This window comes from Hemiscyllium ocellatum, chromosome 3, assembly GCF_020745735.1.
Source record: "Hemiscyllium ocellatum isolate sHemOce1 chromosome 3, sHemOce1.pat.X.cur, whole genome shotgun sequence".
Classification (NCBI taxonomy): Eukaryota; Metazoa; Chordata; class Chondrichthyes; order Orectolobiformes; family Hemiscylliidae; genus Hemiscyllium; species Hemiscyllium ocellatum.
The window spans coordinates 8,908,438-8,922,331 of NC_083403.1; the positions used below are offsets into that span (position 1 = coordinate 8,908,438).

Sequence of the window (13,894 nt, forward strand, 5' to 3'; positions counted from 1 at the left end):
TGCGGCTGTACAGGACATTGGTTAGGCCACTGTTGGAATATTGCATGCAATTCTGGTCTCCTTCCTTTCGGAAAGATGTTGTGAAACTGGAAAGGGTTTAGAAAAGATTTACAAGGATGTTGCCAAAGTTGGAGGTTTTGAGGGATAGGGAGAGGCTGACAGGCTGGAGTTGTTTTCCCTGGACCGTCAGAGGCTGAGGGGTGACCTTATAGAGGTTCACGAAATTTTGAGGGGCATGGATGGGGTAAATAGACAAAGTCTTTTCCATGCGGTCGGGGAGTCCAAAACTAGAGGGGGTAGGTTTCGGAAGAGAGGGGAAAGATATAAGAGGGACCTAAGGAGCAACTTTTTCACACAGAGGGTGGTACGCATATGGAATGCGCTGTCAGAGGAAGTGGTGAAAGCTGGTACAATTGCAACATTTAAGAGGCAGTTGGATGGGTATATGAATAGGAATGATTTGGAGGGATATGGGCCGGGTGCTGGCCGATGGGACTAGATTTGTTTGGGATATCTGGTCAGCATGGACGGGTTAGACCGAAGGATCTGTTTCCATGCTGTACATCTCTATGACTCTATGACTCTAAAGTTCATGTAGGCAATATCTGTCACTCTCTTTCCTCATTTATCTTTTTGGTCAACATTAGCCACTCTCCAGTCCCTGAGCCTCTTACCAGTGGCTATTCGATCTATCACTGTATGAACGCACTCATATTTGACGGAGTTCCTGCAGTCAATTTTGAATAGTTTCTAATGCAAAATGTTTGCAATCATTCTATTGTCAAAATTAAATTAGCATTAGCTTGTACATTAGCTTGAAATGTCTTGTGCTTCTGCAGCCTACCATGCAGATTTCTGGGATCCTTATAACTATCATCAGATGCAATTTGCAGTTTCCGTAAATCCATTTCTCTAATTCGTCAGCATTTCAAGTTGAAGCACTGAAATAATCACCTAGCTTCTACGGTCTCAAAAGAATGTTCCTTAAACCACCAGTACCTGTCTAGCACCTGCTGATGTCTTTTCTGGATGTCATCTGTTGAATTTCGACTTACTCCAGTGGAATCCATTTTGAAAAGTTGCTGAGACTCAGTTATAATTGTGGACTTGCTTTGTCGTGGGTTTCAAATGTAATGTCCAAAGAGGTTTCTGAAGTGTATACAGCTGCTATTGAGCATTGGAGGTGGAACATAGAAAAGATAGAAAGTAGGGGGAGTAGGTCATTCAGACCTTTCAACCTGCTTCAAAATTCAGATCATGGTAGATCCTCTAACTGGAGGAAGTGACAGTTTGGGGAAATGCTAATAATGTGGGCTGCTTTGTCCAATATGCTTTCAAACTTCTTGAATGTTGTTGGAGCTCACTGAACCAGGCAAGTGTGGGAACCAGGCAAGTATGGATAATTGTATCACACTCCTGACTTGTACCTTGTAGATGATGGTCAGGCTTTGGGGAGTCAGGAGATGTGTTACTGTAAAATTTCTATAAATATGTGAAGAGAAAAAGATTAGCGAAGACAAATATTACTCTGTTACAGTCAGAAATGGAGGAAGTTGTAATGGGAACAAAGAATTGGCAGAATAATTGACCTTTTTCAGTCTGTCTTCTCAAAAGACACCACAGATGAATTCCCAGAAATATTGAGGAAGCAAGGGTCTATTGAGAAGGGGGAGTTTCGGAAAATTAGTAGTAGTAAAAAAATGTTTCTAGAGAGATTATTGACGTTAAAGGCTGACAAATCCCAAAGATTTGATAAACTTCAACCCATAGTACTAAAAGGGACCAGCCTTGGAGAGATTGGATTTATAACTGGTCATCCTCCAAAATTCTATGGACTCTAGAGTAGTTCTTACAGATTGGAGGGTGTTGAAAAATGTCATGCTTGAAAAACACAGCAGGCCAGGCAGTATCCGAGGAGCAGGAGAATCGACGTTTCGGGCATAAGCCCTTCTTCAGGAATTCCTGAAGAAGGGCCTATGCCCGAAATGTCAATTCTCCTGCTCCTCGGATGCTGCCTGGCCTGCTGTGTTTTTCCTGCACGACATTTTTCAACTCTGGTCCTCCAGCATCTGTAGTCCTCACTTTCTCCTAGATTGGAGGGTGGCCAATGTATTCCTACTATTTAAAAATAATTTAAAAAAAGGAATATTTCAGATCAGCTCACCCAAAGTCTGTGAAAATGCTAGAGTTTATTATCAAAGATGTGATAACAGAGCACTTGAAAGGCATGAACAGGATTGGACAAATTCAGCATAAGTTTATAAAGAGAAATCATGATTAAGTAATTTACTAGAGTTTTGAAGCTGGAACTGTACAATACGTGAGGGGATGTATGTATTTGGATGTCAAGAAAGCTTTTGATAAGGTCCAAGAGGCTAATGGGCAAAATTAAAGCACAGGGATTAGAGTTGAAATACTGTTGTGGATTGAAAATGGTTGACAGACAGGAAACAAAAATGCAAATTTTTTTTTGGTGGCAGGTAGTGAGTGACGAATATACTCCAGGGATCAGTGCTTTGGCCGCTGCTATTCATGACATCTATGAAGGAAATGAATGAGGAAATTAAATACAATATTTCCACTAAAATAAATGACAAGGATATTAACAAGGAGCAATATTTCCATGTTTGTCGATGACACAAATGAGGAGAAAGCGAGAACTGCAGATGCTGCAGATCAGAGTCGAAGAGTGTGGTGCTGGAAAAGCATAGCTGGTCAAACAGCATTCGAGGGGCAGGAGAAGCAAGAGCCCTTCCTGATGAAGGGCTTATGCCCAAAACGTCGATTCTCCTGCTCCTCAGATGCTGCCTGACTGGCTGTGCTTTTTCAGCACCACATTCTTCGACTGATGACAAAAATGAGATGAGATTGTGAGTTGTGAGGATGATGCAAGGATGTTTCAGGATGATTTAGGTAAGTTGATTCTGAAGCCAGTCTGACCAGAAGAGAAACCAGCCGGTCCGCTGCAGCCATAAAAACTCCCTCAGTTTTTCATAGTAAGCCGCTTTAAACGGGAAGCAAACCAGTTTATCTTCCCTTCAGTACATGCTACAAACTGGCTTTGAATTAGATAAGTCAGAGACCATTTATAGGTGAATCAGCCACCCTGTGCCTCTTGTAAACCAGTGGAAATATTCAGAAATGGGAGTTCAAGGAATAACCTTCAGATCAACAACAACCAACTAAACAGATCTTGTGAACCAAGACTACGGAAGTATTTTCCCAGTTTTTCCTCTCCCGACATGTATTCTATTCCTGTTTATGTTTGTGTGTTGATTATATAAGGGAAGTTTACAAGGGTTTTATCAAGTTAGTTTATAGAGTTACTCAATTTAACTTGCGTTTATCTGTTAACTAGAAACAAATTACCTGTAATAGTGGTTCTTGTTACTTACTGAAACTTACTCTGTGCTCTCCATTAACCTGATTCTGAACATCAAATAGAGTCATAGAACATGGAAACAAACCATTCAGTCCAACTCATCTGACAATGTTTGGCCCATATCCTCGAAACCCTTCCTATTCATATACCCATCCAGATGCCTTTTAAATGTTGTAATGTACCTGCTTCCACCACTTCCTCTGGCAACTCAATCCAGAAGCGCATCACCCTCTGGGTGAAGAAGTTATCCCTCAGGTTCTTTTTAAATCTTTCCCCATATGTTGTCTATTTTTGGCCTCCCCTACATGAGGAAAAAGTCCTTGGCTATTCACCCCCAACCCATGCCCCTCATGATTTCATAAATCTTAAGGTCACTCCTCAGACTCTGATGCTCCAGGAAAAAAAAACAACAGGTGCAGCAAGCTTTCAGTAGTCATTTGGTATATTGGCTTTCATTGGAAAAGGATTTAATTGAGAAGTAGGGATATCTTACTATAACTGTACAGAGCTGCACCTGGAATATTTGTGCTGCTGGTTTCTTTACTTAAGAGAAGCTATATTAGAGGGAATGAAACAAAAGTTCACCAGACAATATTGGGCTGGCAGGACTATCGTCTGAAGAATAGATGGTTCAGCTGGATCTGTGTTCAGTGGAGTTTAGAAGGATGAGAAAGAATCTGGTTGAAATGTATGAAATTTCAACACGGATAAACAGATTAAATGCAGGGAGGTTGTTTGCAAAGTCTAGAGTCAGGGTTTGTAGTTTCAGGATACAGGGTAGGTCATTGAGGACTGAGATGAGGAAATGTTGCTTCACCTAGAAGATGGTCACTGTTTGGAATACACAATCACAGAAGGCTGCAGAGGCCATATCACTCAAGAAAGAAGTTGATAATTTTTTTAAATGTTAAAGATATTAAATGTATGGAGCGAAAATGGTAATATAGCATTGAAGTAGAGGATCTGTCTTGATGATGGTGTTGCAATAGACAATAAACAATAGGTGCAGCAGTAGGCCATTCTGCTCTTCGAGCCATAACCACCATTCATTTTGATCATGCTGATCATCCTCAATCAGTATCCTGTTCCTGCCTTATCCCCATAACCCTTGATTCCACTATCCTTAAGAGCTCTATCCAACTCTTTCTTGAAAATATCCAGAGACTTGGCCTCCACAGCCTTCTGGGCTGAGCATTCCATATACACACAACTCTCTAGGTGAAGAAGTTTCTCCTTGACTCTGTTCTAAGTGGCCTACCCCTTATTTTTAAACTGTGTCCTCTGGTTTGGGACTCACCCATCAGCAGAAACATGCTTCCTGCCTCCAGAGTGTCCAATCCTTTAATGATCTTATATGTCTCAATCAGATCCCCTCTCAGCCTTCTAAACTCAAGTGTATACAAGCCCAGTCACTCCAATCTTTCAGCGTAAGATAGTCCCGCCATTCGAGGAATTGACCTTGTGAACCCACGCTGCACTCCCTCAATAGCCAGAATGTCTTTCCTCAAATTTGGAGACCACAACTATGCACAATATTCCAGGTGTGGTCTCACCAGGGCCCTGTACAGCTGCAGAAGGACTTCTTTGCTTCTATACTCAATTCCTCTTGTGATGAAGGCCAGCATGCTATTAGCTTTCTTCACTGCCTGCTGTACCTGCATGCTTGCTTTCATTGACTGATGCACAAGAACACCTAGATCTTGTTGTACTCTCCCTTTATCTAACTTGACTTCATTTAGGTAGTAGCTGAAAAATGTGTTGCTGGACAAGCGCAGCAGGTCAGGTAGCATCAAAGGAGCAGGAGAATCGATGTTTCGGGCATAAGCCCTTCTTCAGGAATGAGAAGGGTGTGCCAAGCAGGCTGAGATAAAAGGTAGGGAGGAGGGACTTGGGGGAGAGGTGTTGGGAATGCGATAGGTGGAAGGAGGTTAAGGTGAGGGTGATAGGCCGGAGTGGGGGTGGGGTGGAGAGGTCGGGAAGAAGATTGCAGGTCATGAAGGTGGTGCTGAGTTCGAGGGTTGGGACTGAGATAAGGTGGGGGAGGGGAAATGAGGAAACTGAAGAAATCTGAGTTCATCCCTTGTGGTTGGAGGGTTCCTATGTGGAAGATGAGGCGCTCTTCCTCCAGGTGTCATGTTGCCATGGTCTGGTGATGGAGGAGGCCAAGGACCTGCATGTCCTTGGCAGAGTGGGAGAGGGAGTTAAAGTGTTCAGCCACAGGGCGGTTGGGTTGGTTGGTGCGGATGTCCCAGAGGTGTTCTCTGAAACATTCCACAAGTAGGCGGCCTGTCTCCCCAACGTAGAGGAGGCCACATCGGGTGCAGTGGATGCAGCGGATGCAGTAAATGATGTGTGTGGAGGTGCAGGTGAATTTGTGACGGATATGGAAGGATCCCTTGGGGCCTTGGAGGGAAGTGAGGGGGAAGGTGTGGGCGCATGTTTTGCAATTCTTGTGGTGGCAGGGGAGGTGCTGGGAATTTGAGGTTGAGCTGGTGGGGAGTGTGGACCTGACGAGGGAGTCGCGGAGGGAGTGGCCTTTCCGGAACGTTGATAGTGGAGGGGAGGGAAATATATCCTTGGTGGTGGGGTCTGTTTGGAGGCGGCGGAAATGACGAAGGATGATACGAAGAATCTGGAGGTTGGTGGGGTGGTAGGTCAGGACAAGTGGAGTTCTGTCCTCGTGGCAATTGGAGGGGCGGGGTTCAAGGGCGGAGGAGCAGGAAGTGGAGGAGATGCGGTGGAGAGCTTCGTCAACCACGTCTGAGGAGAGATTGCGGTCTTTGAAGAAGGAGGCCATCTGGGTTGTTTGGTATTGGAATTAGTCCTCCTGGGAGCAGATGCGGCAGAGGCAAAGGAATTGGGAACATTGCAAGGCATTTTTACAAAGGGCAGGGTGGCAGGAGGTGTAATCTAGGTAGCTGTGGGAGTCAGTCGATTTATAGCATACCCCACCTTATCTCAGTCCCAACCTTTGGACTCACACTGCCTTCTTGACTTGCAATCTTCTTCCCGACCTCTCCGCCCCTACCCCCTCTCCGGCCTATCACCCTCACCTTAACCTCCTTCCACCTATCGCATTCCCAACGCCCTTCCCCCAAATCCCTCCTCACTACCTTTTATCTTAGCCTCCTCATTCCTGAAGAAGGGCTTATGCCTGAAATGTTGATTCTCCGGCTCCTTTGATGCTGCCTGACCTGCTGTGCTTTTCCAGCAACACATTTTCAGCTCTGATCTCCAGCATCTACAGTCCTCACTTTCTCCATTTAGTAGTAATCTGCCTTCCTGTTCTTTCCACCAAAGTGTATAACCCCACATTTATCCACATTGAACTACATCTGCCATGCATCCGTCCACTCACCTAGCCTGTCCAGGTCACCCTGAATTCTCCTAACATCCTCCTCAAATTTCACCCTGCCACCCAACTTTGTGTCTTCAGCAAATTTGCGAATATTACTTTTAATTCCTTTATCTCTATCATTAACGTACATTGTAAAAAGCTGTGGTCCCAGTACTGATCCCTGCGGCACACCACTGGTCACCGCCTGCCATTCCAAAAGTGAGCCGTTTATCACTACTCTTTGTTTCCTGTCAGCCAACCAATTTTCTATCCATGTCAGTATTTTGCCCCTAATACCATTTGCCCTAATTTTGCTCAGTAACCTCCCATGTGGGATTTTTATCAAAGGCTTTCTGAAAGTCCAGGTATACTACATCCACTGGATCTTCCTTGTCCATCTTCAGAGTTACATCCGCAAAAAATTCCAGAAGATTAGTCAAGCATGATTTTCCCTTCATAAATCCATGCTGACTCTTATCTACCCTGTTTCTGCTATCCAGATGTGTTGTAATTTCGTCCTTTATATTTGACTCTAGCATTTTTCCCACCACTGAGGTCAAACTAACTGGTCTATAATTCTCTGTTTTCTCTCTCCCTCCTTTCTTAAAAAGTGGGACAACATTAGCTACCCTCCAATGCAGACTTGAAAGGCTGAATAACAGGCTCATGCTCCCACTTTCTTTGTTTCTGTATTTAGTTGAGGAAAAATATTTTCACACAGAGGGTGGTGGGAGTCTGGAAACCATTGCCTGAAATGGTAGTTGAATCAGAAACCCTTGTAACATTTAAGCAATATTTAGATATTAATTTACATTACTGCAAGCTCAAATGCTTTGGGCCAAAAGCTGGAAAATGAGATTGGTGTCGTCAGATCTTTGTTGACTGTCATGGGCATGATTATATCCTTCTGTGTTGTAACATTGGCTGAAGAGTGGCATCTGTGATGCTGGGTACCTCTGGAGGAGGCCAAGTTGGATCATCCTTTTGGCATTTCTGGCTGAACATTTCTGCAAATATTTCAGTCTTACCTTTTGCACTGAAGTGTTGGGCTCTTCTGTCACTGAGGATGAGGATATTCCTCTTCATATTGGTGACTTAAATAAGTGGACTGACTGTATGTTTGCTATATTTGGGAATGACACAAGGACGGGTCATGAAGTATACTGTTAAAAGTGAACAATCAGTTTGCTTTGCACAAGCAGTTAGGAGAAGGCACATCCAGAGTAAGGTACAGCTGAAGTGAGTGTGTTGCTGAGAATTTCGTGCACCATCTGGATTCAGTGTATAGGGAAAGGCTGCTTTTTGTTTTTGTGTAAAAAATGAGGTCTGCTGATGCTGGAGATCACAGCTGAAAATGTGTTGCTGGTTAAAGCACAGCAGGTCAGGCAGCATGCAAGGAATAGGAAATTCGACGTTTCGGGCATAAGCCCTTCATCAGGAATGAGGAGAGTGTGCCAAGCAGGCTAAGATAAACGGTAGGGAGGAGGGACTTGGGGGAGGGGCGATGGAGATGTGATAGGTGGAAGGAGGTCAAGGTGTGGGTGATAGGCCGGAGTGGGGTGGGGGCGGAGAGGTCAGGAAGAAGATTGCAGGTTAGGAGGGCGGTGCTGAGTTGAGGGAACCGACTGAGAAAAGGTGGGGGGAGGGGAAATGAGGAAACTGGAGAAATCTGAGTTTGTTTTTGTTGTTTTTGATTCATGGCTTATAACGTCTTTTTCAGGGTTTAGAGTTTGTATGGCAACATTCTTCAGCACAGCAGAGAGAACAAAGTCTTAGATTAACATCTTCCTGGGACTGCTGATTAGGAAAACAAACCAAAACAGTCCCATCGCAGGAAAATGTTGTGCTGATTAGTTTATGATTTTAAAAAGTGTATTCTTCTGGAACAAGGGATAAACTGAGAAACAACAAGAGTATGTGAAAGTTAGTTAGGGCCAATATAATAAAGTTGTTTTTGTTCATTAATGGGTGTGAGCACTGCTGGCTGACCAGCATTTATAACCTATTCCTAGTTGGCCTTGAGAGGTGATGATGAGAGCCTTGAGAGCCTTCTTAAACTGCTGCAGTCCACGTGTTCTGGATTGACACACGTTCTGTTAGGGAGAGAATTCCAGGATATTGAACCAGCGAAAGTAGATCAGGAAAGCATAGACACCATAGGCCAATTCAGGCACAAGGGAGTTTGACAAGGCTGGATGGTATTTATTTTAACGCAAGGAGTCTAATGAACAAAGCAGATGATTTAAGGACATGATGTTTTGAAGAAAAATGGATCTATAATGTTATTGCTATCACTGAGACATGGTTGTGAGTGGGGCAGGATTGACAGCTGAATATTCCAGGATAAAAGGTCTTCAGGCAAGATAGGAAAGGAAGTAAAAAAGGAAGAGGTGTTGCAGTTTTGATCTGGGAATCTATTGCAGTAGTAAGGAGGAATGACGTCTTTAAAGTCTTCTCAAATGAACGGTAGAACCTAAAAGCCAAAAAAGGAGCAATTACATTTCATTGTACTATTGAGCCCCTAACAGTCCAGAAAAACAGAAGACAGAATATGTTAGCATATTTCAGTAAAGTGAGGAAATAGTAAGGTTATGATAGTTGGGAATTTCAACTTCCTCAACATTAACTGGAGTAATCAGAGTGTGCAGAGGGTACAGTGTGCTTAAAATACATTTAGGACAGCTTTTGTAGCCAATATGTAGATGACCCTGCAAGACAGGGCATGGTTCCTGTCCTTAACTTTAGGTAGCTAAACTGGGCAAGTGGTTGAAGTATCAGTCAAGTATTTCGCTGACTGATCATAATCCCATTAGTTTCTATTGGTTGAAAAAGATGAAAAAACCCAAAAAATCTGTGGATGCTGTAAATCAGAGGCTAAATTGGAATTGCTGGAAAGCTCAGCAGGTCTGGCAGCATCTGATTAGATTAGATTACCTACAGTGTGGAAACAGGCCATTTGGTCCAATAAGTTGAAAATGTGTTGCTGGTTAAAGCACAGCAGGTTAGGCAGCATCCAAGTCCAATAAGTCCGCACCAACCCTCAGAACAGCAAACCACCCACATCGGTCCTTTATCCTATATTTACCCCTGACTAATACACCTAATACTATGGCTAATTTAGCATGGTCAGTTCATCTAACCTGCACATCTTTGGACTGTGGGAGGAAACTGGAGCACCTGGAGGAAACCCACTCAGACACAGGGAGAATGTGCAAACTCCATACAGAGAGCTGCCCAAGTCCGGAACAAAACCCAGGTCCCTGGCACTGTGAGGCAACAGTGCTAACCACTGAGCTACTGTGCCGCCCCTCTCTGTGGAGAGAAATCAGAGTTAACGTTTCCAGTTAACTGATACTTCCTCAGAGCCTTCTAAGGGTCAGCAGGTCTGGCAGCATCTGTGGAGAGAAATCAGAGTTAACATTTCCAGTCAACTGATCCTTCCTCAGAACCTTCTGAGGGTCAGACCTGCTGAAATTTTCTAGCAATTTCTACGATTGGACATGGACACTATTGAGGCTTTGACTGAAAGGTAGCATTTGTACCACATAAATGTCTATCAATGTCCATCACAGTTAAGCAAGTATCTAATCCTTGACATTCAGTGGCATCACCATCACTGAATCCTCCACTGTCAACATTCGGTGGATTATCTTTTACCAGAATGGGGTGGTGACACAGTGGCTCAGTGATTAGCATTCCTGCCTCACCAGTTCAGGGAGCAGGATTCAAGTCCAGCCTGGGGTGAATATCGGTGAGGAGTCTGCATGGCTTTCTGCTGTATGCTTCAGTTTCATCTCACAGACTGAAGATGTGTAGATTAGGTAGATTGGCCCTGCTAAATTATTTGTAGTGTGCAAGAATGTGTAGGCCAGGTAGATTAGCCATGGTAAATTTGAGTTATGCGGATAGGGTAAGGGTCTAGGTCTGGGTGGAATGCTTTTTGGAGAGTCAGTGCGACTCGATGGGTTTTTGGCCTCTTCACACTGTAGAATTCTGTGATTCAAGAAACTGAATTGTATTCGCCATATAAATACAATGTCTCCAAGTCAGGTCAGAGGCTCAGAATAAAGGAATGAGTAACTTGTGTCCAGGCTCCCCACATCTTACCTCTCATTTATCTCTGACTTGGAAACGTATCAGTATTGCTTCACTGTCACCAAGTCAAAATACTGGAATTCCCTTCCTAACAGCATTGTGGGTCTACCTGCAGCACATGGACTAGAGCATTCAAGAAGGCAGTTGACTACCACCTTCTCAAGAGCAATGAGAGGTGAGCAATAAGTGCTGGCCCAGCCAACGATGCTACATCCCACGAGTGAATAAAAAATACCCTCAGAAGCACCAAGGATCAGAGTGACCTTAAGTTAATAGTATAGATTGGAAGTGGTTAAGAAGCCTTTGAGATACTTGCTTTTATTAACTGAGGCAGTTTTAGATCAGGGACGTTACGCTGGAACTGTATAAAATGTTGGTTATGTCACAACTAGAGTATTGTGTACAGTTCTGGGATCCATTTATATATGGATGTGACGACACTGGAGAGGGTGCTGAGGAGTTTTACCTGGATCTGAAAAAGGGTCACTGGACTCAAAATGTTAACTCTGCTTTTGCTTCACAGATGCTGCTTGAGCTGGGATGTTTTAGTTAACTATAACTGAAATCCCTTGGTGGGGGGGGGGGGGAATCAATGACTAGGAGACAGTAAGGGCTATCCCATTTCCTCCTGGACAACTGCAAATGAAGAATGTAGTTCACCAACAATTTCTCAAGAGCAATAGCAAATGGATTACAAATGCTGGCCCAACCAGTGATGCTCACATCCTGTGAAAGTGTAAAATATAGTGATTAATGAAAAGGATTCTATGATGAATACCTTCATTACACGATCAAATTCACATTGAACAAGCATTATTTGAGTATAAGGGGTTTCTGATTTACAATTATCTGATCTACAAATACTTGTACAGAATCATGTTTGTAAGTACAGGAGTATAATTTTAAAAACCTGACATACAAACATTTCCTTATGAATAGCTGATTTACATTTTCCTATATTGTATTCCGACTTGCGTATAAATCGACTTGTGAATGGATTCCACAAGGAACCTGTTTGCAACCTGGAGACTGCCTGTAATGCTGAACTAAGATAGATTTTGACAAGGCTTTTCATTTTTACTCATCAGGATATTCACAACAATTTTAGAGCGTACGTTCTTTACCAATAACTCCTCATTGATGTAAAAAGAGATTAATTTGTGTAGAATATGTAACTGTACATTTGTGAATTGTTTTGTTCTCTACTTAAAAATGTAACCCTTTATGAACTTCTTTGGGATTTAATAGGCTTATAACTCTTTGATAATGCTGTACATCTTTAATTGAATTCCTTCACAAATTCTGTAAATGATGTGTCATTTTGCTGAAAGGAGAGAAGCTTTACATCTTGCACTTGCTAGGACAAGTACAAGCACACACAATTTGAAATGATCATGATACTTTTTCCTACAGGAGAAACAACTGCTCATTCGTTTCCAACATTGCCCTGTCAAATCAGAGTGTACCTGCCTGTTTTAAAAACTCAAAGTCTAGCTATTTACTGTCAATCGGCAGTAATAGATGCAGTCTCCATGGCAACACCTCTGCAATCAAAATTCATCTGCCAACCAATCAGCACTGTCATCTTGCTTCATACAAATATTGGTTTTCCCCGAGTTGTTATTTTTGCAAGATGACCTGATGAGTACAAGATGCAAAGCTTCAACAAAATGTATATTTTATTATCACTACTCACATTCTGTTCTACCAAACAACTATTTCCTGAATATCTTAAAGTTGTTGTTCATGTAGTTATCTGCAAGCAGGATTATATTACAAAACAGAGGTTAAGAGAAAATGAGGACTGCCAATGCTGCAGAGTCAGAGTTGATAAAACGTAACGCTGGTAAAAGCACAGCAGGTCAGGCAGTGTCTGAGGAGCAGGAGAGTCGATGTTTTAGGCATAACCTTTCTTCAGAACTGAAGAAAGGTTATGCCTGAAACTTCAACTCTCTTGCTCCTTTGATCCGGCCCGACCTGCTTTGTTTTTACTAGTGCCACGTTTTATCAACTACAATACAGGAAAACAAGCCAAATCAAGTCAGCTTCTCTATCACAATAAAAGCAGAAATTGCTGGAGAATCTTGGCAGGCCTACGACAGCATCTGTGGGAAAAAGTTGAGTCAGCTTCAGGTCAGGTTAGCATACTACTAATTGGAGTATAGAAGAATGAGAGGTGATCTCATTGAAACATAAGATTCTTAAGGGGCTTGACAGAGTGATTGCCGAAAGGATGTTTCCCCTCATGAGAGAGTCTAGGACCAGAAGGCATAGTCTCAGAATAAAGGTGTGCGGAGAATTTCTTCTCTCAAAATGTTGAGAGTTGTTGGAACTCCTTTGCACAGAGAGCTGAAAAGTCAGAGTCCTTGTGTATATCTGAGGCTGAGACAAGATAGATTTTTGATCATTATAGGAATCAAGGGATATGGGGAAAGGAAAAAAAGTGGACGTGAGGAATGTCTGATCAGCCACAATCCTATTGAATGAAGAACAGCCTCGATCGAATTAGTCTAATGGGTTCAGTGACTCTTTTTCAGAACTGCACAGATTGTTAAGCAAATGGTATTGAATTGCAGCATTACATCCAACAATAGACTAGTTTATTTATAAAGGTGGTTGAATATTTATTTGTTTGTCCCTTATTTTATAGATGTGGCGAAAACTAGATTCTGAAATCACCGATGCAGCTAATGGAGCAAAGGACAATGTGAAGTTTCTGCAAGCATTGGAGAAAGTCTGTGAGCCACTTTACAATTCTGATCCAGTAAGCTGTTTTCTTTTGCAAAATTAGCATTACATGCCAAGATTTCAGGTCATGAATAGTGAATTTCCCAGTACCTGTTTTATGGGGCATCTAAATTTTAAAAGTGTGAATCTAACTGCACAAAGATATTTGCAAGTAAATTACATGATTTAGGCAAGGTTACAACTACATGTCAAATGGATTAGGTATATGATGATTGAATAGGTAGGACCACCTTTGGAGTGGTCCTAAATTAAGCATTTGTCAAAGGCTTTTCTGAAGTCGAAGTAAACAATATGCAGTACTCGTTTTGGTTATTGAGTAAAGTTAGATCATA

The 13,894-nt window shown here is 42.6% G+C and overlaps 1 protein-coding gene across 1 annotated transcript in view; it reads left to right on the plus strand.

Moving 5' to 3' along the window:
• The window catches only part of LOC132834399 (dynein axonemal heavy chain 8-like), a 1,143,262-nt gene that overhangs the window by 168,750 nt on the left and 960,618 nt on the right, over positions 1–13,894 (plus strand). Inside the window, exon 8 of the mRNA XM_060853284.1 lies at positions 13,465–13,578. Coding sequence (XP_060709267.1) covers positions 13,465–13,578 — 114 coding nt within the window. The remainder of the gene's footprint in view (positions 1–13,464; positions 13,579–13,894) is intronic.